Consider the following 25370-nt stretch of genomic DNA (forward strand, 5'->3'; position numbering starts at 1 on the left):
AGCACATTGCTGGGGGAGATGCTGGGAAAAATGCTATACTCCCCCATCCTTAGCTGAGGCCCATTGTGTCTGCCTGAAATGGGCTTTGCTGGTAGTAACCCCAATAAAAGTGAACAAGTAGATGCAGCTGAAAGCTCTCTTGTATGACTGAAGCACTCATGTGTTTGGATCCTTTCTAGTGCAAGCAAGAAAACTAAATGCAGATGTAAATAGCACAGGAATTTAAGGCTGAATATTTCTCATGTGTGTGGGGGCGGGGGGAGGCCTCAAAGGGCTGCAATTATAATATTGCAAAATTCAAAATACAAGGGCTTAAGCCAGGACATTCATTCCAACAGAATCCACATGTTGGTTCTCCTGTTCAGTGTAGTTCTGTAAACATGGATAAAGATTTCTGCCACTGGAGTCAGAAGGGGTGGTACAGAGACAACGCCCCCTGAGTCCAAACTCTGCCAGATACTGCAAGAGAACATAGGAGGTGACTGACCAGTCGGCTGCAAACTAAACTTGAAATATCTGTATGCATTGTACATTCAACAGCCTGCAGAAGCAGTAAGGTCATCAGCCTTTTATAACTGAAAGAAAAAATGGTGATAATGAGTGGCTTGTGGAGGGAACTAGCTGCAGACGTTGGCAACATGAATGAAGATGCTTCTCAGATGTGTTACCACTTTCAGCATCTTATTGTGGGGAGGGCAGAGTAACGATAGTTCAATACTTTCTGCAGAGTAAATGGCTTCCATAATGTGGCCAGTTTGTCAGTAACCCATGTACTTTCATATTTGAATAAGTTTCCATCGTGGTCAGTTGTTTTTTTAAGCACAGGATGCAGTGAAACAATTCTTGCATCTTTGGTCTGCCCACTCCACCCCATCCCATCCCATTAGCCTCCCCACCCCCCCAGGCAGCAGAGCAGCGGCACCTAACTGCCCGCTGTTCCCTAGTCTGGCAGAAGACCTCCCGCCTCCTCCCACCCAACAACCTGCCCCTGGGCTGTGAAGCAGTGGCCCCTTGCTGCACCAGTGGCATCTGGCAGAAGGCCTCCTGCTTCCCCCCCCCCCAACAATCCACCCCAGCCCTTGGAGCAGCGGCACCTCATACTTGCTGCTCCCAGGGCCCACAAAAGCCCTCCTGACTCCTCTGCCCCAACACCATATGCCCTGATTGTGGAGCAGTGGCACCTGGGCACCCATTGTTCCCCCACCCTATTGAAGGCCTTCCATCTCCCCTCCCACCTCAACAGTATTAGCAACTGAGCTCCCTCTGCTCTGTGGGCCAGGACAACTCCTCTGGCCTCCCCACCCCAACTGTCCCCATTCCCCCCTAACCCCACCCAAGCCTTACCTTTCTACCCTCCCCACCCCAATACTCACCTTTAAACTCTCGCACCACCCAAGCCACACCTTACAGCACTCCCAACACCCCAAGTCACACCTTCTAACCCTCCTGCCCAAAAACTTCCCATTCCACCCTTCCTCCACCTCAAGCCTCCCCTTGCCACCCTCTCCACCCCACATTCTTCCACCCTCCCCCACCCCAAGTCACATCTTCCAACCTTCCCCCACCCCAAGTTCCCTCTTCCCACCCTCCCCCTACCCAAGGCTTCCCATTCTACCTTCCCCCCCATGCTAAGCCTCACCCTGGCACCCTTCCTTCACCCCACGCCTCACCTTTTCACCCTCCCACAGTCCAATCCTCACCTTTCAACCCCCACCCCATGTCACACCTTCCCACTCTTTCCCACCCTCTCCCAATCCTCATCTTCTGACCTGCTTAAAGCCATGCATTCTCAAACTCTCTCCCCCGCGCCCCAGCCACACGTATCCAGGACCAGGTAGGTTTCAAGTCTTGTGCTGGGAGCAGGGGGCAAAGGGCCGCTATGCTCCCAATACAGCACATTGCTGGGGGAGATTCTGTGAAAAGGTGTGCTATACTCCCCCGCCCTTTGCTAGGGCCCATTGCATCTCCCTGCAATGGGCTTTGATGCTAGTAATCCCAATAAAAGTGAATAAGTAGATGCAGCTAGCTCTCTTGTATGACTGAAGCACTCATATGTTTGGATCCTTTCCAGCGCAGGCAAGAAAACTAAATGCAGATGGAAATAACAACAGCATTTAAGGCTGAACATTGTTCATGTGGGTGAGAGAAGGCCTCGAAAGGCTGAAATTATAATATTGCGCAAGCAGATTATTTCACAAAACAAATTACTTCACAAAGCAAAAATTACTGCCATTGGAGCCAGAAGGGGTGGTACAGGGACAACGCCCCCTGGGTCCAAACTCTGCCAGATTCTGGGAGGGATCATAGGAGGGGACTGACCAGTCGGCTGCAAACTAAACTTGAAATATCTGTATGCATTGTACATGCAACAGCCTGCAGAAGCACTAAGGTCATCAGGCTTTTATAACTGAAAGAAAAAAATGGTGATAATGAGTGGCTTGCGGAGGGAACTAGCTGCAGACGTTGGCAACATGAATGAAGATGCTTCTCAGGTGTGTTACCACTTCTAGCATTTTATTGTGGGGAGGGCAGAGTAACGATAGTTCAATACTTTCTGCAGAGTAAATGGCTTCCATAATGTGGCCAGTTTGTCAGTGATCCATGTGCTTTCATATTTGAATGAGTTTCCATCATGGTCAGGATGCAGTGAAACAATTCCTGCATCATAACGCGGGAACTGCCACCTTTTCGCCAGGCCCCTGAATCAGTGCTTCTAACAATCTGCCTTAATGAGTGCATAACTCTGGAGTTTACAATGTACTGCAGAACAAGCAGCAATAGAAGGCACAGTTAGAAACCAGTTGAAAAGCTGGCAACCCTGCTTGGCTTTGGTGAGTTTTAGTGAGTTTCTGAAGTTAAGAGTTGTAAAGCTGAAGGCCACATCACTGTCTTCATTTTAAATATGCTATAAAATGGGACTTTTGTGTAAGTACCTTGAACTGGCCACGGCTGCTGGTAGGAGGGGATATGTGCAATGTGTGCTTGGAGGCCTTAGAGAAGATACTCTGCCAGTTACAACTGATAAGAATGTCACAATTCAGTACTGCAACTCTTTAAAATCGCCGATTGACCCTTTTTATACCTGTAAACTATCCTGTTTCCCTGAATATAAGACATCCCCTGAAAAAAAGATGCAGTAGAGGTTTTGCTGAAGTGCGAAGTATAAGGCATCCCCCGAAAGTAAGACGTAGCAAAGTTTTTGTTTGGAAGCATGCCCGACGAACAGAACACAGAAAAATAAGAAATCCCCTGAAAATAAGACATAGCGCATCTTTGGGAGCAAAAATTAATATAAGACACTGTCTTATTTTTGGGGAAACACGGTATGTTTCAGGTTGGGAAACACCCAACATAGTAGAAAAGAACAAGAGTCCAGTAGCACCTTAAAGGTTTTTTTAAAAAAAGTTTGGCAGAATATGATCTTTCATGATTAACAGCTCATTTCTTCGGATGCATGCCCTACATGACTACCCAGCATAATCTACACCCATCATAGCTAAAGATTTGGGAAACTTTAAACTACCTTGTGAACATAGTAGCTTTGATTCTGTGAGTCAGCATGGTGTAATGGTTACCTGCAGTGGACTCTAATCTGGAGAACTGGGTTTGATTCCCCACTCTTCCTCATGAGTGGTGGACTCTAATCTGGTGGACAGGGTTTGTTCCCTCACTCCTCCACATGAGGAGTGGACTCTAGTGAACTGGGTTTGTTTCCCCACTTCTCCACCCAAAGCTTGCTGGGTGACTCTGGGCCAATCATAGTTCTCTCAGAACTCTCTCAGCTTCACCTTCCTCACAAGGTGCCTGTTGTGGGGAGGCAGAGGGAAGGAGTTTGTAAACCACTTTGAGACTCCTTAAAGGTAGAGGAAGACAACTCTTACTCTTCATCAGCTTTCAGCAGAAAGTCAAGGATCTTTCATGCATCCCCCCCTCCCCCAAGCAATTCTTCCCAACTCTGGGAAATTTATTTCCTTGGGGCAACCCATGTGGACTAGTCACCTTATTGTTTGACAGACTTCTGTGGAGAAGGGGACAAAGAATGAAGTTTCTCAGTGACAAGAGAGAGAGAGAGAGAGAGAGAGAGAGAGAGAGAGAGTGTGTATGAAATTTTGAACAGCAAATACAATCATCTATCCGGAGAGAAATGCAGTTTTAAAAAATTGGATTACAAAACACAGCTCTTGTACCAAACACCACCTAGTATCTTATTCTCTTCTAGTCTCTCCTCCCTTAAAGGAGGAATGCCCAGTCTCATAACATTGGGACTACTTTGTCTTCAACTTCACCAAGTTACATCAGGCAAGTGTGGAAAAGGTAGCACCTGCCAAAGGTCCTTCTTTTGCACAATTATTTAAAGGTACAGAAGGATTCTGAACATGGCCATCTCTGCCTTAAAAATGGATACTCCTTCTGTTTAGGGAAGAGTAAGGAAAAGCTGAAATAAATCTGAAGAAGAGCCAAAAGCAAATAGGCACATTTTTGGTTGTCATGGCAAACAGCTACTTTTTACCCAGGGCAAGTCGGGCACAACATTTAGAGCGTCGGATTTCATACTAGTGCCTTTGACTTTTTTTTTTCCTTTTCAAAGACTTTGCTTGGAGGCAAGAAAGATACTGGGGAGGGAAGTGGAAGGGGGAATTTGCCTTCCACTGCATTCAAAGGATGGGATTGCGCAATTGCTTAGAATTGCAAGCTCTTTGGCTCAATATTTTGTGAATGACGTTCGGCGTGCTGTGAAAAATCCGTGAAGGACCTGCAGCTGAGTGGCCATTTGTTTCTCTGAGCTCTTAAAATTGCCTGTAATGAACTGGGAAGGAGAGAGGGTGCTCACCACCCAGAGAGGGGCTAGAGAGTATTAGTCATTCCCGAGTGCTCCATTAGCATACTGTTGGGCTGACACTTGCAGTGGCAAGAGTCCTCTCCAAAGCAATTGAAAGTCACTGCGCAAACCTTCAAGGACTGTTCACGTGGGGGTCATTTTTAGCTTTGTGTCACATCAAAATTGCTTGTCTTTCAGGAAGGCTGAAGTAGCTGACTTGCTTGAAAAGCCAGTAATTCTGATGTGGGAGGGCAGAAGAGTTTGCACGTTTTTTTTCCTCTGTGTTAGTTATTATAATCAATGTGATTGCATAAAATTCTGCCTTTTTTCTGATGATGGACATACTGCTTAGCCAATGTGGTTGTAAAAATGCTGGTTCAGGGGACAGAGCTGTGATGGCTTTTGGTTGACCTCTGTAGATCAAGTGGGAGAGACTTGTGCCTTTTGGTGAGTCAAAGCACATGGCATTCTAGTAAAACTTCTGTGAGTCAGGGATTGGGTGGGGGTCAATAGAAACAGGTTAACCTCTCCCCCCCCCCTTGAACTTAGCATATGTGGTTTATGCAATAAAATAACGTGCCAAACCTGATAGGAAGAAAATACTTGGTCTGCAGCGGGCAGGTCAACCCAAATCTTCTCAGTGGGAGTAGACGGGTCTTCCAAGCAGCTAAGATTCTCGTATTTGTGTCTGCAGAGATACAGAGATAGGAGCTGCGTGGTGTCATGGTTAAGTGCTTGCACTGCCACTCACACGGTCAGGAGTTAGAGCCCCCTGTGGGTCAGATATCCTGGCAGCTGGCTCCTGGTCAACTCAGCCATCCATCCATTTCTTGGTCGGTAAATGAGTACCTAACTCATAGTTAGGGGGTAAAGAATAGCCGGGGAAAGCAATGGCAAACTACCCCACAAAAGAGGCTTGCCTATGAAATCACTGCTCGCAGTGGTACCCCAGGGTCGGACACGACTGAAGGGGAAACTTTACCTTTTTTAGCTACAGAGATAGCTCATTAAAATAATGACTAAAAATGAAAACTATATATTGCTGGAATCAGCAGGGCCAGCTGAGTACAACTGTGTACTTTTTAAGCTGAAAAGGTGCCCAGGATCAGAACCTGCAGAGCAAAAGTCTTGGGGCAACCTTCAGCAAATGGCGGTGGGGAGAACCCTTTAGCTGCACACAAAATATTGGGTGCAAGCTGAGGGTGAAACTGACCAGAAAGCAAAATGGCCTCCTGAGCTCGGTATTCTGCACAACCAGGCAGGAGACTTGCATGTGGCTTAGAGGCAGAGGTGGGATCTAGCAGGTTCTCACAGGTTCCCGAGAGTAGGTTACTAATTATTTGTGTGTGCCAAGAGGGGGTTACTAATTGGTGATTTTGCCACGTGATTTTTGCCTTAGTTACACCCCTACTCTCAGCAGTAGCGCGCAGAACTTGAAGCAGTTTAGCAGGAGGTGCACCGGAGTGCGTGGCAGCCTGCGCCTGCGTGCATTCCTTTCCTGCCCAAGGACCGGCGTGGTGGCTGTGTCCTTGCCACAGCCCTGCCCAGGAATGCCCCACCCCCAGAATGCCCGGCCACACCCCTGTCATGCCCCACCCAGCCCCATTGGCGCTACGCCACAGTTTGAATCCCACCACCATGGGAACCTGTTACTAAATTTTTGGATCCCACCACTGCTTAGAGGGAAAAGGTGCACTTTGAAGTGTTCTCCAAAAAATATGGCTTGAGCTAAAATGAGGCATCCTGAGGACATATTGAGAGGAAAGCTATGCGGAGTGTCTTCATGAGATGCCTTTTTAGCATCCCTGGGATGCCATATTTAGGCTGTGCAGAGCAGACCCACATTCATCTCATTTTTTAAAATGTTTATTTGTTTCTGCTTTTGTTTGTGTTTGGCCAGCTGCTAAATTGGCACTCCTGAATCTCAGAAGTGTACCTCTAGCTCCCTTCAGTCTGTGAATCCAGCAAATACAGTTTGACGGAAGATATAAAAATGATCATTATTGTGGAATCTTAACAACATACGGATCTTGGTTAGCAGGGTAATGCAACCCAGCTGGCACCTGGTGAGTTCTGATGTGAACAGTATGTGCCATGGCTGACTAATCAGGTGGCTCAGTTCAATATGCTGCCGTTCAGGGCTTCGGATATTCAGCAGACTGAGGAACGAATCCAAACAGGAACGAACCTATTTCGCACAAATGGCTGTGCTGTGATTCTAGTGCCTGCAATAAACGAGGACCCCTGTAAATTTATTTTGTTAGCAGCCTTTGTTTGAACAGTTGAGTTATAGGAAAAGACCATCTTGAAGACAGGAGCAAAGGCTGTGTGGACTAGAAAAGAGCTTTATGGTTTATAGTAGACCCTTGAAGTTGCATAGGAACCATTCCCCTGCCCTACCATCTCACACAGAATAGATATGTATGAGGAACAGAGATCTCCAGTAGGTAACTCATGACTACACTGGCTACGGAGCTTCAGCTTGTGCGCCCCCTTGAGGATGAAGGAAAAGATTGTGGACTTATATATTCTAAGCTTTCCATTTTATGTTGGGTCTTCCTCTTTTCCTGCTACCTTCAACTTTTCCCGGCATTACTGTCGTTTTCAGTTACTCTTGTCTTCTTATAATGTGTCCAAACCGTGATAGCTTCCATTTGATAATTTTAGCTTCTGCCATTACTCATTACGCAGAAGAAGCGATCAGACAATAAGCTGGTAAGCCTAGCGCTAGCACTTCATGAGCAGGGATGTATCTTTTCTACCTGATTACTACCCTATGCAGGATAGTAATTTGATTTAGCTTTGCTTATTATCAGCCCTAACTGAAGTTTTTAAATTGTGACATTTTATGGGTTTTATGTGTCCTCATGGGAGAAAGGCAGCTAACAAAAGTTTTAAATAAATAAATACACTTAGGAGCCAGCATAGAGTAGTGGTTAGGGGCAGCAGTCTCGAATCTGAATAAACATGTTTCTTTCCCCACTCCTCCACAGGAAACCTGGTAGGTGACCTGGGGCTCATCATATTTCTCTCAGAATTGTCACAGCTCTACTTACCTCACAGTGTGTCTGTTAGGGGAGAGGAAGCTCTTCTCAAAGTACAGGAAAGTTCTTCTTAAAGTACAGGAAAAGAAATTCACCTAAACTTTAGGAAAAACTTCCTGATGGATTGGGCTGTTCAACAGTGGAATACGCTGTCTCGAAGCGTGATAGAGTCTCCTTTGGTGGTCTTTAAACAGAGGCTGGATAGCCATCTGTCAAGGGTGCTTTGATTGTGTATTCCTTCATGGCATAGGATTGGACTTAATGGCCCTTGTGGTCTCTTCTAAATCTATTATTCTAAATTGTGCAGCTGCACATAGCCAAAGCTGAACAAACAAACTCCAAGACACAGCAAGTTTTCTAAAGTGGTCAGTACGTCAAGCAGCACTCCTAAGCTATAAACCTGGTCACTGACAAGAGAGGAGGCACCTTGTTTTGAAATGTACATGACTTTCCACTCCAGTGTATTCATCCAATAACCCTGTGAGTTGGTGTGATGGATTTGCACAGTAGCATAGCAAGGGGGCATGGAGCCCTGGGTGCCACTTCCATGGGGGCACAATCCAGGGCTGCGCTATCCCTCACAACTCTGTCCTGGCCCCAAACTCCCTATGAATATCAGCAAGTGAGAAAGATGCAGCAGGAAGGAATCATTGATATCAAGCACCATCCTTCAGAATACACGATTGCTGACTTACTCACCAAGCTGCTGACCAGAGGAAAGTTCGAGAACCTGCACAGAGGCTGAACCTCCATGACTTCAGTAGCAAGTGTCAGCTGTTCAGTGTTGAAAGAGTTAATCATGTTGTTTGTTAGTAAACATTTGTTAGATTATCATAGCCAACAGAGCATTGAGTATCTGGGTATCTTCATTAATGAAGTGATCCATAGATTATGTGTTTCGAAGCACATCGGCACTTTTAGAGGAAGTTGAAATCTTCATTTGTTCTCAGTCAGTGTGTTACACCTTCTTACAATGTAGATGCAGTATGTAGCTCAGCTTAAAGAGGACTGTTTTATTGTTTTTCTACCATGCTACCCTTCCCTTCTTTTTTTCTTAGTAAACTTTATTTAAGCTAACCACCAGCATCTGTGATTATTTATTTTGCTAACTTTATATTTTACACCAATAAAGATTATGATGGCCCAGAGATTCCTCTTCTCTGTGTTAACTTAGAGTTGATTTTAAAAGCATCTTTTCCCTCGCTGAGGATACTAATTTAACCTACTGAATCTTTTGGAGAAATCAATCAAGAGAACTTCTTCACTAGAGCCCACCAGCTGCACGGGACAGTGGAAGAGGGGGCTTGTGATTTATGCCAACAGGGAAAAGGAAAAGTATCCCAAAGGAAGAGTTCTGAACTGTGTGCCCGAAGCCAGCAACATGTCTACACTGGCAAGCAGCAGTACTAGCAACACAACAGACTGTAAGTCAGACTCTTCCGTCTATCCTTCAAGTTCCACAGCTAAACCAACAGAACTATTTAATGTGGCAAAACAGAGTTCTGTGTCTCTATTCAACATTTCTGTTCATTCAGCCTTTAATGGCATTAAAATCAGTATAAAGCACAAAAGTGCAAAACATGTAATCAGCTCATAGAATTGAACCAGCCACGGAACCTGTTACAATAACTTATCTGTAGCTGCTAAAAAAAAACTTGGCAACTCTTTCACAAACATCGGCCATATTGTTCTTGAGGAGAAAATGTATCCATTCAACCTCCAATATTCCTTTTTTCTTCAAGGATAGGAGAGATCAATATTTCACGCAATGCTGTGTGAGTTGGACAGACCAATAGAATATGTTGAACTGTTTCAACAGTTCCCATTGCACAGGGGCATTCTCTCTTATCTAATGGTATTCTCTGAAATCTCCTGAATAATATAACGGATGGAAGGGAATTAAAACAATCTAATGAATAAACTCTGCGATGTTTTCGATTTTTGAGGAGAGATAAATATTCAACCATTTTGCCTGGCAATAATTTAATTCCTAAGGAGACAGAGGAACAACTCGTGCCCGTTTCTCTCAACAATTCATGTTGTCCATTCTCTAGGATCCTTCTTTTTACAAGATAATAAATTTCTGGGCCAGAAGTAATAAAAAATAGGTCCAGCGATAAACCCATAGAGTTTAATTTCTTTTCCATTATACTTATCCACTTAGAGTGACATGATTCTGGCAACTTAATGTTTTCATACAGCAGGCTATGAGAATCACGCCTTAAAATGCATACTAAGGAACCAAAATTTCAAGGGCATTTGAGCCAGGCCAGTATTTCCATCTTGTGTTGTCCCATTTACATACATAGTACCGTGAATGGAACACATTTTGGTACACCCAAAATCTTCCACGAAAATCTGGACTGTGTAGATTCTAGTGGCTGCTTGACCGAGTCAGTCAATATAGAAGAAGGAGAAGAGTTGGATTTATATTCCCCCCTTTCTCTCCTGTAAGGAGACTCAAAGGGACTGACAATCTTCTTTCCCTTCCTCCCCCCTTCCCACACAACAAGGTAGGTGGGGCTGAGAGAGTTCCGAAGAACTGTGACTAGCCCAAGGTCACCAAGCTGGCGTGTGTTGAAGTGCACAGACTAATCTGAATTCCCCAGATTAGCCTCCACAGTTCAAGCGGCAGAGCGAGGAATCAAACCAGGTTCCTCCAGATTAGAGTACACCTGCTCTTAACCACGACACCACTGCTGCTTCTTACCCATATAGTAATTGGGCACATACTTTAGCATTAAAAATGTTTAATGTAGCTGGAATAAATTGTTGGCCCTTGTTATATGGTGCAGGTGCTCAAACAAATAGTTTACCCTTACAAGGCTGAATGGTTTAGGCGGCTTAAATCGCGTACATGGTAATGTGTAACCCACTGGATACCCCATCTTGAAGTGAAACAGTAGACTTAGCCTGTTCCACTTCATGATCATTTATTCACCATTTATGGTCTTGCCACGAATTGGCAAAGACTATGATTTTTGTTTTTTTCATAATTGATGGTCAGTTTATTGTTTGTACAATACTGTGCAAATCATTTCAGCAAACACTTCAGCCCAATCTGCAAAGTTGAAAGTAAGGCAGAGTCATTGGCGTATAACAACACCACTTTCAAAACCAGCCTTGGACTATGTCCTTCAACCAGGGGTGGAGCGAGGGGGAACTGCGCCCGGGGCACGTGTGTGCCCTGCGCCCCTGCCACATCCCCGTCCAACCCCGTCCAGCCCCAGAATGCCCCCAGAATGCCCCCACCATGCCCCTCCACTCCCTTGCCATGCCCCCTCAGGGGTGGACGCCCAGTGCATTGCACCACTCGGCACTACACCACTGCCATCAACTTCAAACAGAAAGGGCAACCCTCCTTCACACCTTTGTTGACTCTTATTTTGTCTGTGAGCAACGCCATTTGTGTGCACTTGACCTGGCAGCTGGTGCTAGTGTAAAGTTTCTTAAGTAGTCCCAGAAGTCTGCCCTTGATGTTTAATGCTTCTAACGTCCTCTGTACTGTCCTCTGTAATCAATGGGATCAAAGGCACCCTTCAAATCGATAAATACAACATAAAGCCTACTGTGCTTGATGGTCACATATTTGTTGATCAGATGAGTGAGGACCAGACAATGATCAAATGTTGAACAACCAGAACCAAATCCTGTTTGATCAGGCCCAGGAATTTCCTGACAGTCCACCCATATCTTTAATTTTGATAACAAAAACTTGGTGCATAATTCACTGATAACAGACAAAAAACTTATAGGTCAATAGTTAGAAGGGCACTTGGGGTCCCCTTTTTATATATGTGTCTCTTGGAAGTGCAAGAGGTTTTGAACGTTATTACAGAAGACGTGCTTTTATAAAAGCAGATTGCAAGGCAGACTTTATGATTTTGAACTCAATTAATGACACTGAATGCTTTGCAGTAAATGAATGTAAAACATCAAAAGACTTATGGGAAAAGTGGAAAAGAAATACTGTTTAAACTCTTCTAAACAAAAACAGATTTTGAGGAGGAAATTGTATACTTTTAAATTGCATGAATCTGGAAAACTGTGCGAACATCTTGATAAAATAATGAAACACATGAATCCACTTAAGGCAGCAGGAATTTCAATCGCAGATGAGGAAATTTATTCCACAATTCTGAACAGTTTGCCAAAGTTATATGCCAATCAAATGCTGTTTTAGAGGCAAGGTGAATGTTGAACACACCCTAACCTGCTTAAAGCAAGAGTTTGCAAAGAGATCGGCTAATGAGATATCTGTTGGAGTGTCTGTGTTAAAGTTAGAGCAAGAAAGTGAAGGTGCTGTGTGGTACAGTTGCCAAAAAAGGGGGCATATTGCAAAATTTTGTCGATTTAAAAGGAACTTGAGCAAACAGAAGCAAGATAATGAATCAAATTGCAGTGCTGCTTCCAGAGGCAGATTCCCTGGGGGAAAGCAAGAAGGGAAATCAGCTCCGAATGCTGCTTTTATAGTTGGAAACAAAAGCTCAAATGGAAGGAATCGTGAGGCTTTTGGATGCTGGATCTTTTTCTCATGTTTGCAACAATGTGAATTACTTTGTGGAACTGAATGAAGCGAAAGGGGAGAGCTTATTTCAAGCTGATGGCACTCCTTTGTCTGTGGAAGGAATTGATGTTATAAAACTGCATGCGCTCAACGCAGGGGGGGGGGGGCTGGTTGAGCTTCACCTAAAGGAATGCATGTATTTAGCCCAAACCAATGAGAATCTAGGAGAAAATGAGAAAAAAAATGTAGACAATGGAACTCAATTCTTGTTGGAAGAAAATGTTCGCAAAATTGTTCATTCTGAGCCAAACGTTGAGATCCTTGGAGAGAGAATTGGGGCATTTTTCTATCTGAGGAATATTGAAGAGAGCCTGTAAGACAAAGCAAATGGAATGCTCTCGCTCCAGATATGCAAAGTGTGACATGTGAGCTTGGGCCCTAGAAATCTTCAGTCTGTGCACAAGCTGCTGAAGGAATCTGGCATTGATGTGGATGAACGTTCTGAGATGAAGGATTGTTGTGAAATATGTATAAAAGCTAAAGGGACCGCACCCAATTACCAGAGGAGTAAGAATAAGGGATGTTAAAGCAAGTGCATTCTGATCTAATTGCCCATTTTAGTCTCTCAACTGGGGGAAATAAATACATTTTAACTTTTTATGGATGCCGGCAGTCGGTTTATTTGTTTATATTTTATAAAATTCAGGGATGAGGTGCTTGAAAATTTAAAGCTTATGTGGCAGCTGTGAAAAACAAGTTCTAAAAAGCTACAGAGGTTTTGTTTACAAACAATGGCCCCTTCCGCACACACAAAATAATGTGTTTTCAAACCACTTTCACAACTGTTTGCAAGTGGGTTTTGCTATTCCGCACAGCTTCAAAGAGCACTGAAAGCAGTTTGAAAGTGCATTATTCTGCATTTATAATACCCGTTTTCCTGAAAATGAGACTGGGTACTGCAGCAACAAGTTCCAAAGGGTTCCTTGAACAAGACGGAATAGAGCACTGTAAGGGTGCAGTGTATTCACCTCAGCAAGATGGTGCTATCGAGCACCCATCCAAGAAACAGCACATGGTCTGCTCTTTCAAGCTGGTTTGCCTGACCCCTGTTGGGCAGAGGTTTTAAATACAGCTATTTATCTTTATAATACCCGTTTTCCTGAAAATAAGACATCTCCTGAAAATAAGACGTAGTAGAGGTTTTGCTGAAGTGCTAAATATAAAGCATCCCCCGAAAGTAAGATGTAGCAAAGTTTTTGTTTGGAAGCGTGCCCGTCGACCAGAGCATGCAGCGGAAAAATAAGACATCCCCTGAAAAGAAGACATAGCACATCTTTGGGAGCAAAAATTAATATAAGACACTGTCTTATTTTCGGGGAAACAGGGTAGGAGCCCTTGCAAAGCTATAGGAAAACACCATTTGAACTGTGATATGGAAAAGAAACTAGGCCTAAAACATTTGAAAGCATTTAGATCTAAAGCCTATGTCCACATTCCCAAAGAGGGAAGGGGGAACCTGGACCCCAGAGCTCAGGAGGGAATTCCTGTTGACTTCATTCCAAGTGGGAAAGTTTACTGTTGACTTCATTCCAAGTGGGAAATTATGGACCCTAATATATTTTTGGTCAAAATATGCAATGTAGTACACATTGATGAAAGCAATATACTCCAAGCTAACAAGCAAGTTGAGTCCACAGTGCAGACCAGCTATGAAGCTGGAGAGGTCTCTTTTACTGACATGGCTGGATGGCTACCTGCTAGGACTGTTGTTCAGCAAAAGACCTCTCAGTCAGAAGGGAATACGGGAGAGGCTAGGCCAGAGAAAGGAGAGAGTACAGTGAGACAATCAGAAAGATAGGACAAAGGAAAATCCCCACAGAGATTTTCCTTTTATGCAAATGTATAAGTTGAACTTGAACCCTCAAGTAGGGAGGAGACAACTGAATTGCCTGCAAAAGATGGAGACAAAAACTGATTTCTCTAAAAACTTCATATTTGTTTCCAATTACTTCTCCATCAGAGCTCTTCTGAGTATAGCAGTTATCGAGGGGAATGTTTGTTTGACATGTGGATGTCCAACCAACATTCCTGAATGATGGGCCAGAACATGGAGTGGAAAGTTAACAACAGTGCTACACCATCAAGGTTTTCAACAAGAAAAGGCAAAACCCTTCTCATTCCCAAGAAAGAAAGATGACCAGTATGTGCTAACTTCTGAGGATGATTTATTGTTGTGCTGTTAAAGCAAAGAAGATGCAAAAGAAATTGCTCAAGTCTTGCGCCAAACTGTGAAAGTAAAAGTTAAACAAGTGGGAGGCAAGAATCACTATCTTGGAATACAAATGGAAAGAAGTTGTCTCTCGAACCAGAAATGTACAGTTATGGACTTTGTGGAGTTTATGGGTCTGAAGGATGCCAAAGATGTAAACACTCCTCTTGAACCAGCTTACCTCAGACTGGAGAACAGTCAACAGTACAGGAAGGCAATTGACAGACTTTTGAGTCTGAGTACAGTGACAAGACCGGATATTTCTGTAGTTTTGGGAATTTTAAGCCAAAAAATCGATTCATCCAGTCATGATTGCAAAGCTGTAAAGAGGCTCGTTAGATACCACAAGCAAACAACTGATTTGACCCTAAAGCTCTCATCTTGTGTCAACCCACAACTGATTGGATACATGGACTCTGACTGAGGTGAAAACAAAACTGATCACAAGTCAACAATCAGATACCTGTTTTTCTATGGAGACAGCCTGATCAGCTGAAGTAGTAAAAAGCAATCGTAAGCTGCCCAATCAACAACTGCAGCTAAATATATCTCTTTTGCAAATGCATGCAGTGAGCTTAAGTGGATTGTACAACTACTAATGGACTTTGACATAGACGAACCTAAGCCAATAACATCGAAGACAACCAGCCATGCATCACTTTGTCAAAGAGTGAAAGCATCCAGTCAAGAAGCAAGCATATTGTCGTCAAGTATTCTTCTGTGAAAAAGATGCAGCAGGAAGGCATCATCGATATCAAGTGCCATCCTTCAGAAGACATGGTTGCTGACATACTCACCAAGCCGCTGACCAGAGGAAAGTTCAGGACTGAACCTTCACAATTTCAATGGCTGATACTTGAGAAGGGGTGTTAGCATAGCAAGGGTCAGCTCTTCAGTCATTAAAGAGTTAATGCTGCTGCTTCTTAGTTAACATTTGCTAGATTACCATAGCCCAGGGGTAGGGAACCTGCAGCTCTCCAGATGTTCAGGAACTACAATTCCCATCAGCCTCTGTCAGCATGGCCAATTGGCCATGCTGGTAGGGGCTGATGGGAATTGTAGTTCCTGAACATCTGGAGAGCCGCAGGTTCCCTACCCCTGCCATAGCCCATAGGGCATCGAGTAACTAGGTATCTGCATTAATGAAGTGATCCATAGATGATGTGTTTTGAAGCACATAGGCACTTTGGGAGGAAGTTATAAACTTCCTTGTTCTCAGTCAGTACGTGAGTTACACTTCCTCACAATGTAGACACAGAATGTAGCTCAGCTTAAAGAGGACTGTTTAAATCTTTTTCTACCATGTTACCCTTCCCTTCTGGTGTCTTAGTAAACTTTTCTTAAGCTAACCACCAGCATCTGTGATTATTTACTGTGCTAACAATTATATATTTTTACACTAACAACTTTGCTGAGCCGGCTTCTGATACGGATCTGTGCTGCCACCACTCTGGTAACAAAGGCAGGGGACACTCAGAATCCTCCCACTGCCGGCTCTCCACCAACCAGGGGGAGGCTAACATCAGCTAGTTAAACACCACTGGCAGTTGCTGGCAGTTGCTTTAGTTGGGGGGAGACTGGCAGATTGGGAAAAGATCAGAGCTTTAGTATAGCAGGATTGGTGAAGAACATGCTGTATTGGTGGTTTCTCTAACGTTTTGGCTACATTTATATTGGTTCTGCTGGAGAAATGAATATGTTGCAAAGTTTCCAAATTGAACGTCTGTCTGAATAAAACCTGCCTACCTTGCTTACCGTTTTTTAACATTAACATTGGTGTGGAAAGTTTGTCAAGCCATCCACAATCTTGGCCATGAGGATATAAAAAGGAGAGTGGAGGGTTTTTAAAAAAACTTTCCTGGGGGACAGGTGTTTTCAGCCATGGGGCAGGCAATCCTTGTTTATCCAGAAGTGTGCAGGTCCTCTTCTGGGAAAACAGTAGGGTCCTGCTGGTGGCAGCTATCTGTATTAAAGATGTCAAGGCTAGGGCGCTTTAGCCATCCTTGAGGGAAACAGGTCCACTGCAAGGTGAAGTTGCCTTCATCTGCCATGAGCTGGTCACTACCTACAGTACACCACCATTAGGTCAGACCTAGGGAGAGTGGTTAGCCCAGTAGGTTTCATCTGATTGTGGGAATTTGAACCTGGGTTTCCAGGATCCTAGTCTTTTTGTTGTTGTCATTATTATTATTACAAACTGTTTTAATTATTTCAGCAAACTCTTTGTGAAAATAAAGATTTATAAAAGAAAACACGCACAACGTGAGTCAGCTTTTGCAAATACGTCTGTGGCAGATGGATAGCAAAGGGCCATCTGAGGTCTTGATGCAGAACGTGTCATGAGGATTGGAGCTGCTTCTCTTTGCAAGCCAAGCTTGGTCCTGCTCCAGTGCCTCCTTTTGGAGTTGTATCTGATTTTATTGCTAGTTCTCATACGGCTCCATTGTGGGATGGACTGGTTCTGTTTTTGCTTCTTAGCAAGAAACTGTTTGATCGTGAACGTCTTGTGAGAAGACATGGCGAAGCCTGGCCGACCAGTCACCACACCTGGGTTTCCAGGATCCTAGTCTGAAGGTTAACCACTATACCACCCTAGCTCTTAAAACATCTCTCCAGCTGTAACACAGCAGATTTGGTTTGTTGGGCAACAATTCTACCGCATACCCTTTCCATCGTGACTCGTCCGCCCCTGAGAATGAGGGAGGAATATCACCCCCTTCCTGTCCTGATTTTTAAAAAAACTCCTATAACCACCAGTAACTGTTCTCCTTTTGTCTCTGCATTACCCACTATGTTCCCTTCTGCCTTTTTTTTTACACATACCAGCAGTGAGATGTGGGTGTTAGTTCTGAGCTACTGTTGGTACAATAAGACCACTGAATAACTCAGAACAAAAAGAAAAACCTCATGGTGTAAATACAAGGAGGAATCAAAGGAAACCACGAATCAGCTAAATGGATAGTGCAAATAATCTAACTGCTATATGTAAGCTATGTTCAAACTATAAAGGTCTAAAGAAAAATATTGATGTGCGTGTTATGTGATAGGGCCCAGTCTTTCTCTTGGAGAATGGTTGTATTTCCTAACACTAGCTATCAGAGGTCTTTTAAGTGGAGCTACTAGGGACTAAACTTGGGACTTCATGCATGCAAGTCTCAGGATTTCACCTGAAAGCGCTACTGTTCAATATTATCGAGAGGCCAATTCTATGATGAGTTACTAGCCCATTGATTTCAATTGAGTACGGGTGAGGCTGGACTTGATGATGTCCCTGTAGCTGCCATGGGACTGCCACAGCCATTTTACACTAATGTCAAAATAGCATGAGGGCCTGATCCTGACCAGGCCCACAGCATAGCAGGCTGAGGAGCTCTCACGTCCCCCCACCCACCCGTGGCTTAACAAGTGCTGAAATACTTGCGACCACCCATGACGGTTTTGGCACTTGAAAAGAAAGGTTTGTGGAGGAAATACAGGTACCATGTCCTCCCCCCAAGCATTTTTAAAAAACAGTTTAATATGGCACTGACATCTTTGTGAGGACCATGAAGCTGCTTTCAAGTCTAGATTGGGCCTCAGTTACACAGACTGGAGTAACTGTGCATAGGATTGTACTGTAGGCCATGCTTACATTCCACTGAGCGGCTTCGAGCTCTATCCCCTTGATCATATCCAAACTCAAATTTTCCACAAAATGTTTGCCTTGATAGCGCTCATTACCAATAGAATCCACACCAAGATGCATCTGCCTGCAGTTTGCTCACATCCATCCCATGTTTGCAATTCTGCTTCTTCCCTTTGTTGCTAGTTATCATTTCGTCCTTCTTGGGCAGGCAGCTGGTCTTTTACTTAGGACATTCTGTCAAGCACTGTCTACATGGATGGCAACAAATGATTACTTCTACTATCTGAGTTGACTTCAATGGAAGTCAAGAAGAGTAGAAACTAGAAGCTGCTTAGGATTGCATTGCTAGGCTGATTACTATTCAGTTACCCAGAACTCTGTTCCATCATCTACTTACAACTCACAACACTTTCCACAATATTACAAAAAAGAGAGATCATATTCAGAGTTAAATTAACATATTGATAATGTTTATGCAAATGAAGCCAGACTTCATTAATTGCTTGTATAGTTTATTTGGAATGCAGATTTTTGGGTTTCCTTATTAGTGTCTTCTTGGCACAGAAACTGCAATCTTCTTTTAAGTGATTTTCTATATGTGTGATGCCTTACATGCATTAATACATTACCAGGGATGTACATTTGCCAATGAGCGGGCATGTTGTAAGAGGCTATATGCTTTCATAACTTCATGAAAATTACAATTTCCAGGGTCCAGATGTTTATTTGCCAATGATGGGAACGTTGTGGAGCATCATTACGAAATTTAGCATAATTTGTAGCTCTGAAACATATTTATTTATTTGTTTTAGTCTGCTTTTCCACTAAAAATTAGCTCCCAAAGCAGATGATGGAAATCAAATATATATTACAATTGGAAATCAAAATACAAAATGTTTCTAACGGGCAGGATTCACAGTTGTGTGGGATCCCAGGACAATAGAAAGTGTCCGGCTGCTTCTTGCCCTCCCATTGTTGGCCCTGCTGATAATAGGTGTAACTGGGGGTAAAGGGCCTCTCAGATGGAACTGAATCTTAACAAATAGTAATTTTGTCATTGTAAGGTGCAGTAGAAATAGATGGGATTATTTTAAGCCAATGAAGACCTGGCTTGAGATTTCTGACTACCAGCCCGAATGAAGCATCAGACCCACAACTTGTTTTTGTCCGGTCCATGAAATCTTTAATTCTTGCCTTGCCAAGTTTGAAACCTCAGGATGGTGAATGAACAGATAAATGTTTCTTGGCTTTCTTGTTGACCTTCATTGTCCTCTACTCCACAGGCACATTAGATATGTCAGACTCAGTAAAGGTGAGGATGGTGACGTGTCGCCTGAATCTTGTAGGAAGACAGAAAGGCATTTCCAGTCAGGCTTTAAAATTTGGCTGAGATTGTATGAAACGGTGTTCTTACGTCTAATATTATGTATATTCACATTCATGCCAAAGCGCAGTTTAACCGTGCTATCCTAAGTAGTTCTACCACTCAAGCCGATTTGTTCCAATTGGCTCAGAAAAGTGCAGCTCTCCTTAGGATGATTTCAAACCCAGGCACCAAATTTAAAAGGTTAGCATTTGTCAACATGTGCTGTTGATACAGCTGTCTGGTTTGATCAAATATATAAATTGTAATCTGTGGATTCAGCTCATTGGCCACTTATTTTGCTGATTCTTGCTGACAGCTTGCTTGTTATATCCCTTCAGTGGAATCGTCAGGCACAAATCCAGCGGCAAGCACATATTAATGAAGCCTTGAATTGTGTTGGAGACATTGGCTTAGGTTCTAGCACTCTGCTCGGATGATTCTGAAGCTAGTGGAAGAGCTACCTCTGGTACAGAAAGGCTCCTTAGTGTGGAGGAAGATTTCATGGTGGAATGGTAGAATACAGGCCCTTATTAGATCTCTGTGTGTAGTCCATGGATATTTAGGATTAGAGTTGCCATCTCCAGGTTAGGAAATCCCTAGAAATTGGGGGTGGAGCCTGGGGAGAGCATAATGCCATAATGTCCACCCTTCAAAGAAGTCATTTTTTTCTCTGGGGAAACTGATCTCTATAGTTTTAAGACCAGCTGTAATTTTATGAGGTCTCCTGACCCTACCTATACTGTAGGTATGCTTAAAATACCTTGACATTTATTTCTAGGGCCCCTTCCCCATATGCAGAATAATGCGCTTTCAATCCACGTCCACAATGGTTTAAAAGTGGATTTTGCTATTCTGCACCGTAAAATCCAGCTGCAAAGTGGATTGAACGTGGATTATCCTGCATGTGCGGAAGGGGCCTAAGACCAGAGGTGGGATCCAGCAGGTTCTCACGGGTCCCCGAGAGTAGGTTACCAATTATTTGTGTGTGCCGAGAGGGGGTTACTGATGGGTGATTTTGCCACGTGATTTTTGCCTTAGTCACGCCCCTCCTCTCAGCAGTCGCACGCAGGACTTGAAGCAGTCTAGCAGGAGGTGCACCGGCGTGCGTGGCAGGCTGCGCCTGCGTGCATTTGTTTCTCGCCCAAGGACTGGCGCAGCGGCTGTGTCCTTGCCACAGTCCCGCCCAGGAATGCCCCGCCCCCGAATGCCCCACCCCCATCATGCCCCGCCCCCATCGTGGGAACCTGTTACTAAAAATTTTGGATCCCACCACTGCCTAAGACTCGATTGAGATGGTGGTCCATAAAGTTTTGAGAAGCACTGTGGCGGAATGAGACTTCGAAGACGTCTGGTGAATGGTATGAACACCTGAGACAGATAGCTATTGAGGGTGAGTCTGGCTTACCTGTAATAAAAAATAAGAAAATCAACTTTGTTGTGTCACCTAGCTTTTGTAGCTCAACTCTCTACGGTAACTAATGTTTGCTTTTCTTGAAAGTGACACATCCTGATAACATTTGATATCATTTTCATGATGAGATATGAAGGGAGGCACTGGTGGGAAGACCATTTTCATGACAGGTGAGCTATTAACAAATTGCAACTGAATAGACAGGCGTTATTAATAACCCAGCTGAGCTGCCAACAGCCCAGGCCAGGAAATCCATCATGACGTTTTACGTGACAGTTTCTGTGGTGGGCAAAAGAGGAGAAAGGCTTCTTGATTTCGCTAGGCAAGTTCCGATCCATCTTCTAAGCCCCCAGAGGTTCATGGCAGTTGTCTGTTTGGAAGCCCATTGTGACTCCAGATCATTGTTCTACTGCCCCGGGGCACCTTGGTGTACAAGTGAAAAATGGTCAGCTTGGGAAAAGAAAAAGATCCTCTTTTGCTTTCATCCATCATCCATAGGTTGTCATTCTCTAATAGATTCCCTGTAAACTGTTCCAAGTTCTCCCACTTAAAAAAAAAAAAGATAGCTGCCAGTAAAAGTTTTCAAGTAAAGAAAAAAGAAACAGATTCGGCAGTGTGTTAAACTGTGGTTTTATAGGCTCACAACAAGCACCGGGCTATCTAATCAAGATTGCTAAATGTGCTACCTAAATATTTGCTTATGGCATTTGTAAGCCAGAAAGAACCTATGTATGTATGTCTTCCGGGAGCTGCTTTTATAAGCACTGAGGCCAGGGGCGGGGCTTGGGAAAGTGGGGCCATGCCCCCAGGGGCAGGGTGGGGTGAGGCCAGAGGGAACCAGAGTGTCCACTGTAGGAAATATGGGGTAAGTAGGGTTCACAGTTATGATAGTCCCAGACTGCTCAGGCCTTAAAGGTCATTGCCAAAACCTTGAACCTGAGTTGGAATTCCACTGACAACCAGTGCAGATGCCGAAGCATAGGTGTTATATGCTCCTTCATCAACATACTGGTGAGGCATCTAGAAACTGCATTCTGGACCAGTTCTAGTTCCTGAGTCAGTCTCAGGGGTAGGCCCACACATTGAGTTGCCGTAGTCTAGCCTGGAAGTGATCATTGCATGGATCATTGTGGCTAAGTTGCAGTGGGATAGGTAGGGAGCCAGCTGCCTAACCTGTTGAAGAAGATAAGAGATGATCCTTGCTGCATCACCAAATCTCAACAGTTGGAAACCCTCCACTGGACCTTCCCAACCCAGCTACAGGTCCTCCGTCTTCACTGGATTTAGCCTCAATCTGTTCTTTTCCAACCAACCAGCCATGACTTCCAGATACTGAACCAAAACTTCTGGGGTGGTGGCCAGCTGACCATCCATCAACAGAACAAGCTGAGCGTCACGCACATGCAAATAGATGTTGCTACCCAAGCCCCTAGCTACACATAACTCAGTATAGTTTGAATCTGATAAGGTCTTTGGTGTAAATATCTAAATAGTCCATGCATATTGATTTATAATCATTCTATAGAGCATGAAGTATTGTATCACTGACTTTTTCCACTGTTGTCTTGGCAAATGACCAAACCTGTAAAGACCATACCTTAGTCAAAGTTTATCAGCCATGATGACACTATCATCCTTCCTAAGATGATACCTAAGCAAAATCATTGGGGAGAAATGTTGTCCTTGCTGAAGTAATTGGAAGTGCTAATGGCTTGATCTTGACTGATTCTTGGATCACTTTCATATTGGTCTTAGGAATCTCTGGGGTGCCAAAACAGACTAAGTTCTTTCCTTCCTTTCCAGCAGACATCATAATACTCCAAAAATCCTGTTTCTTCTTATTCTTATTTGTATTGCAGCAGTGTTCCAAAAAACCCGCAATCAGAGCTCCATTGTGTTGAAAGTCTGAATAAAGAGACAAGCCATTGTAACCTCTGCCCCCACAGTTTAACTCAAGATTTGAAATCTTCAAAAAGAAATTGCTTTCTCAATAAGCATGAAGCTAGTATTAAATGTGCAGGGCTTGTGTACAATGGGCATCATATCAAACTGCTTCATTTTACAGTGACTCCGGTAATAGTTCAGGAACCAACAAGAAAACAGGAGGAATAGGTAAATTTTTCTATGGTAACAGTACAGATACTTGCTTAAATGGAGCTTTTTAAGCTATCTACCAGCTTCTTCAGATACTCATTCAGGGTCAAGTTACACCTCTAGTAGGAGACTCCTGGTCACATCTCCTGACATTGTTAGTTGTACTTGAAAGGAACGATAAATAGTTTCTTGCTATATAGGAGCAATGGCTCTGTGGGAGGCTTTTCCCCATTTCCTTTTTGTTACTATGGTGTGCTTCTACACTGTGACCTTTTTGTACAACAGAAGGAGGATCCTTGTTGCATAGGAACTGAAATGTTGGTTCTGTATGATGCTTCGTTTCATCAGTATATTTAAGAGTCAACCTGGTACCATCTGCGAATACTTTAACCCAAAGGCTGGGGTCACATTGAAAAAAGGGAGATTTTTCTCCAAACTAAGGCTCATTCCGTACATGCAGAATAATGCACTTTCAAACTGCTTTCAGTGCTCTTTGAAGCTGTGCAGAATGGCAAAATCCACTTGCAAACAGTTGTGAAGGTGGTTTGAAAATGCATTATTTTGCGTGTGCGGAAGGGGCCTATGGGAAACCCCAGGTGTGCAGAAAAATCCAACATCCAGCATGTGAGCTCCCAAAGTCACCTGGTGGGCCACTGTGAGTAGCAGAGAGCTGGACTAGATGGACTCTGGTCTGATCCAGCTGGCTTGTTCTTATGTTCTTATGTTCTTTAAAAAGTTTTAAAAACAACAAAAACAACAAAATAGAAGGTTCATATCTACCACTGTGGGCAAGAATGAGAAAAGCTGCAGGAGTCTCTTCACGCCAATCTTTCTCATACTAACCTACATCAGAAGGTTGTTGTGAGAATAAAATTTGGAAGGCGGAATAGATCTCCAGATCTCCTGTTACAGCATGAGACCTCCAGCGGGCAGCTCTCACCTCCCAGCTCCTGCTCAGTAGAGTGATAGGGAGAACATGCAGGAAAATTACCATTGTTCTGATGGCACAATAGCACTTCTGTTGCAAAGGTGTGATGCCTAATGTCAGGGGGACACTCTATGGTAGAACTGTTTCAGTGGAATACTAGAGCAATACCCCAATGCACTGACATCACTTCCAGGTTTTCACTGGAAATTACATCATTCCATTCTAGCAATAGTGATTTGCATTTCCATGCCCCGTGAGTTTGCTGCCAGTTGCCAGGAAGAACCACATGTGCCACTCTGAGCTCTTGGGGGGGAAAGTGTGATAAAAAAATTGTACTGGATAGATAATCAACTGTGTCAAAAGAAGAAGTTGGGAGTGGGAAGTAGGATCCCTTGGGCAAGGCTGGTTACCTTCAGAGAAATGGTCAGAGTTACCGGTAACTCTCTTGCCTTAGGACTGTGGACGTGATCTGAGTATCCCTCCATCATGCAGCTGGGAAGAGAACCAGACACAGACCTTCTGAGTGGTGCATGTTTTTACTCTCTTAACTTCTATCCTGTTATGTCCAAACTGTTATTCCCTCTGCCTTTCCTGACTCCAGAACCACATAAACGGAATGAAATATATGACGAGAATCATCACACTAGAGGAGGGGAACTCATTTTCTTTATAAAGTCAAGTATAAGAGTCTGTGGGAATTGGGTTTCTATAATGAAAGCAAGCCTGGGAGAGTCAATGCTTGTTTCAGTAAAGACCTGGGTCCTTTTCTCCAATAACTCCAACCAGCTGAGTTCTCAACGATTAATTGTAAAAGTTCAAAGCAAAGAAATAAAACTTAAATGCAATTGGAAGTTCTTTGTCCCCATTCCGGGAACCCATGGTCCAGAGATCCTTCTCTGACCACGTCTCAAGATGGAATTCAAAATCCTTTGTGTTCCCCCTCTCAGGAAAACTCTGTTCAGGCCACGAGGTAATTTAGGCCTTTTGAAGTTGCATAGTTTTCTGAACTCCCTCCAGGAGATCAAAAGGCAAAGATACTTTTCACAGTCATATGTGACTTCCCTCTAATGTAGTGATAGCATCATTCCATGACAGGTTTCCCTCTTTCTCCTTCAACAGAACTATTTCACAATAATTACTCACAACATTCTTCCTGGCACTCAGCCCTCCCACCCCCTTAATTCCATTTCATTTTTATTCTCTGTTGTGAGGGAGAAGAAAATCTTTGTTTCCTTAATATCACCCCATTTGAGGACCAAAGATAGCTCCCTTCCTTCAGTCTGTCCTTTATCTTTGTCCTTCCCCTT

The 25370-nt window shown here is 43.7% G+C and overlaps 1 protein-coding gene across 5 annotated transcripts in view; it reads left to right on the plus strand.

Moving 5' to 3' along the window:
* Positions 1-25370, plus strand: part of CHRM2 (cholinergic receptor muscarinic 2) — a 209118-nt gene that overhangs the window by 114540 nt on the left and 69208 nt on the right. Inside the window, exon 1 of one of the 5 annotated variants that reach the window (XM_048500880.1) lies at positions 2418-2492. The exons of the other annotated variants lie outside the window; for them this stretch is intronic. Within the exon in view, the coding sequence (XP_048356837.1) occupies positions 2476-2492 (17 nt within the window). The 5' untranslated portion in view covers positions 2418-2475. Of the gene's footprint in view, positions 1-2417; positions 2493-25370 lie in introns of those variants that run through there. 5 annotated transcript variants of the gene reach the window in all.

This window comes from Sphaerodactylus townsendi, linkage group LG06 (genome assembly GCF_021028975.2).
Source record: "Sphaerodactylus townsendi isolate TG3544 linkage group LG06, MPM_Stown_v2.3, whole genome shotgun sequence".
Taxonomy (NCBI): Eukaryota; Metazoa; Chordata; class Lepidosauria; order Squamata; family Sphaerodactylidae; genus Sphaerodactylus; species Sphaerodactylus townsendi.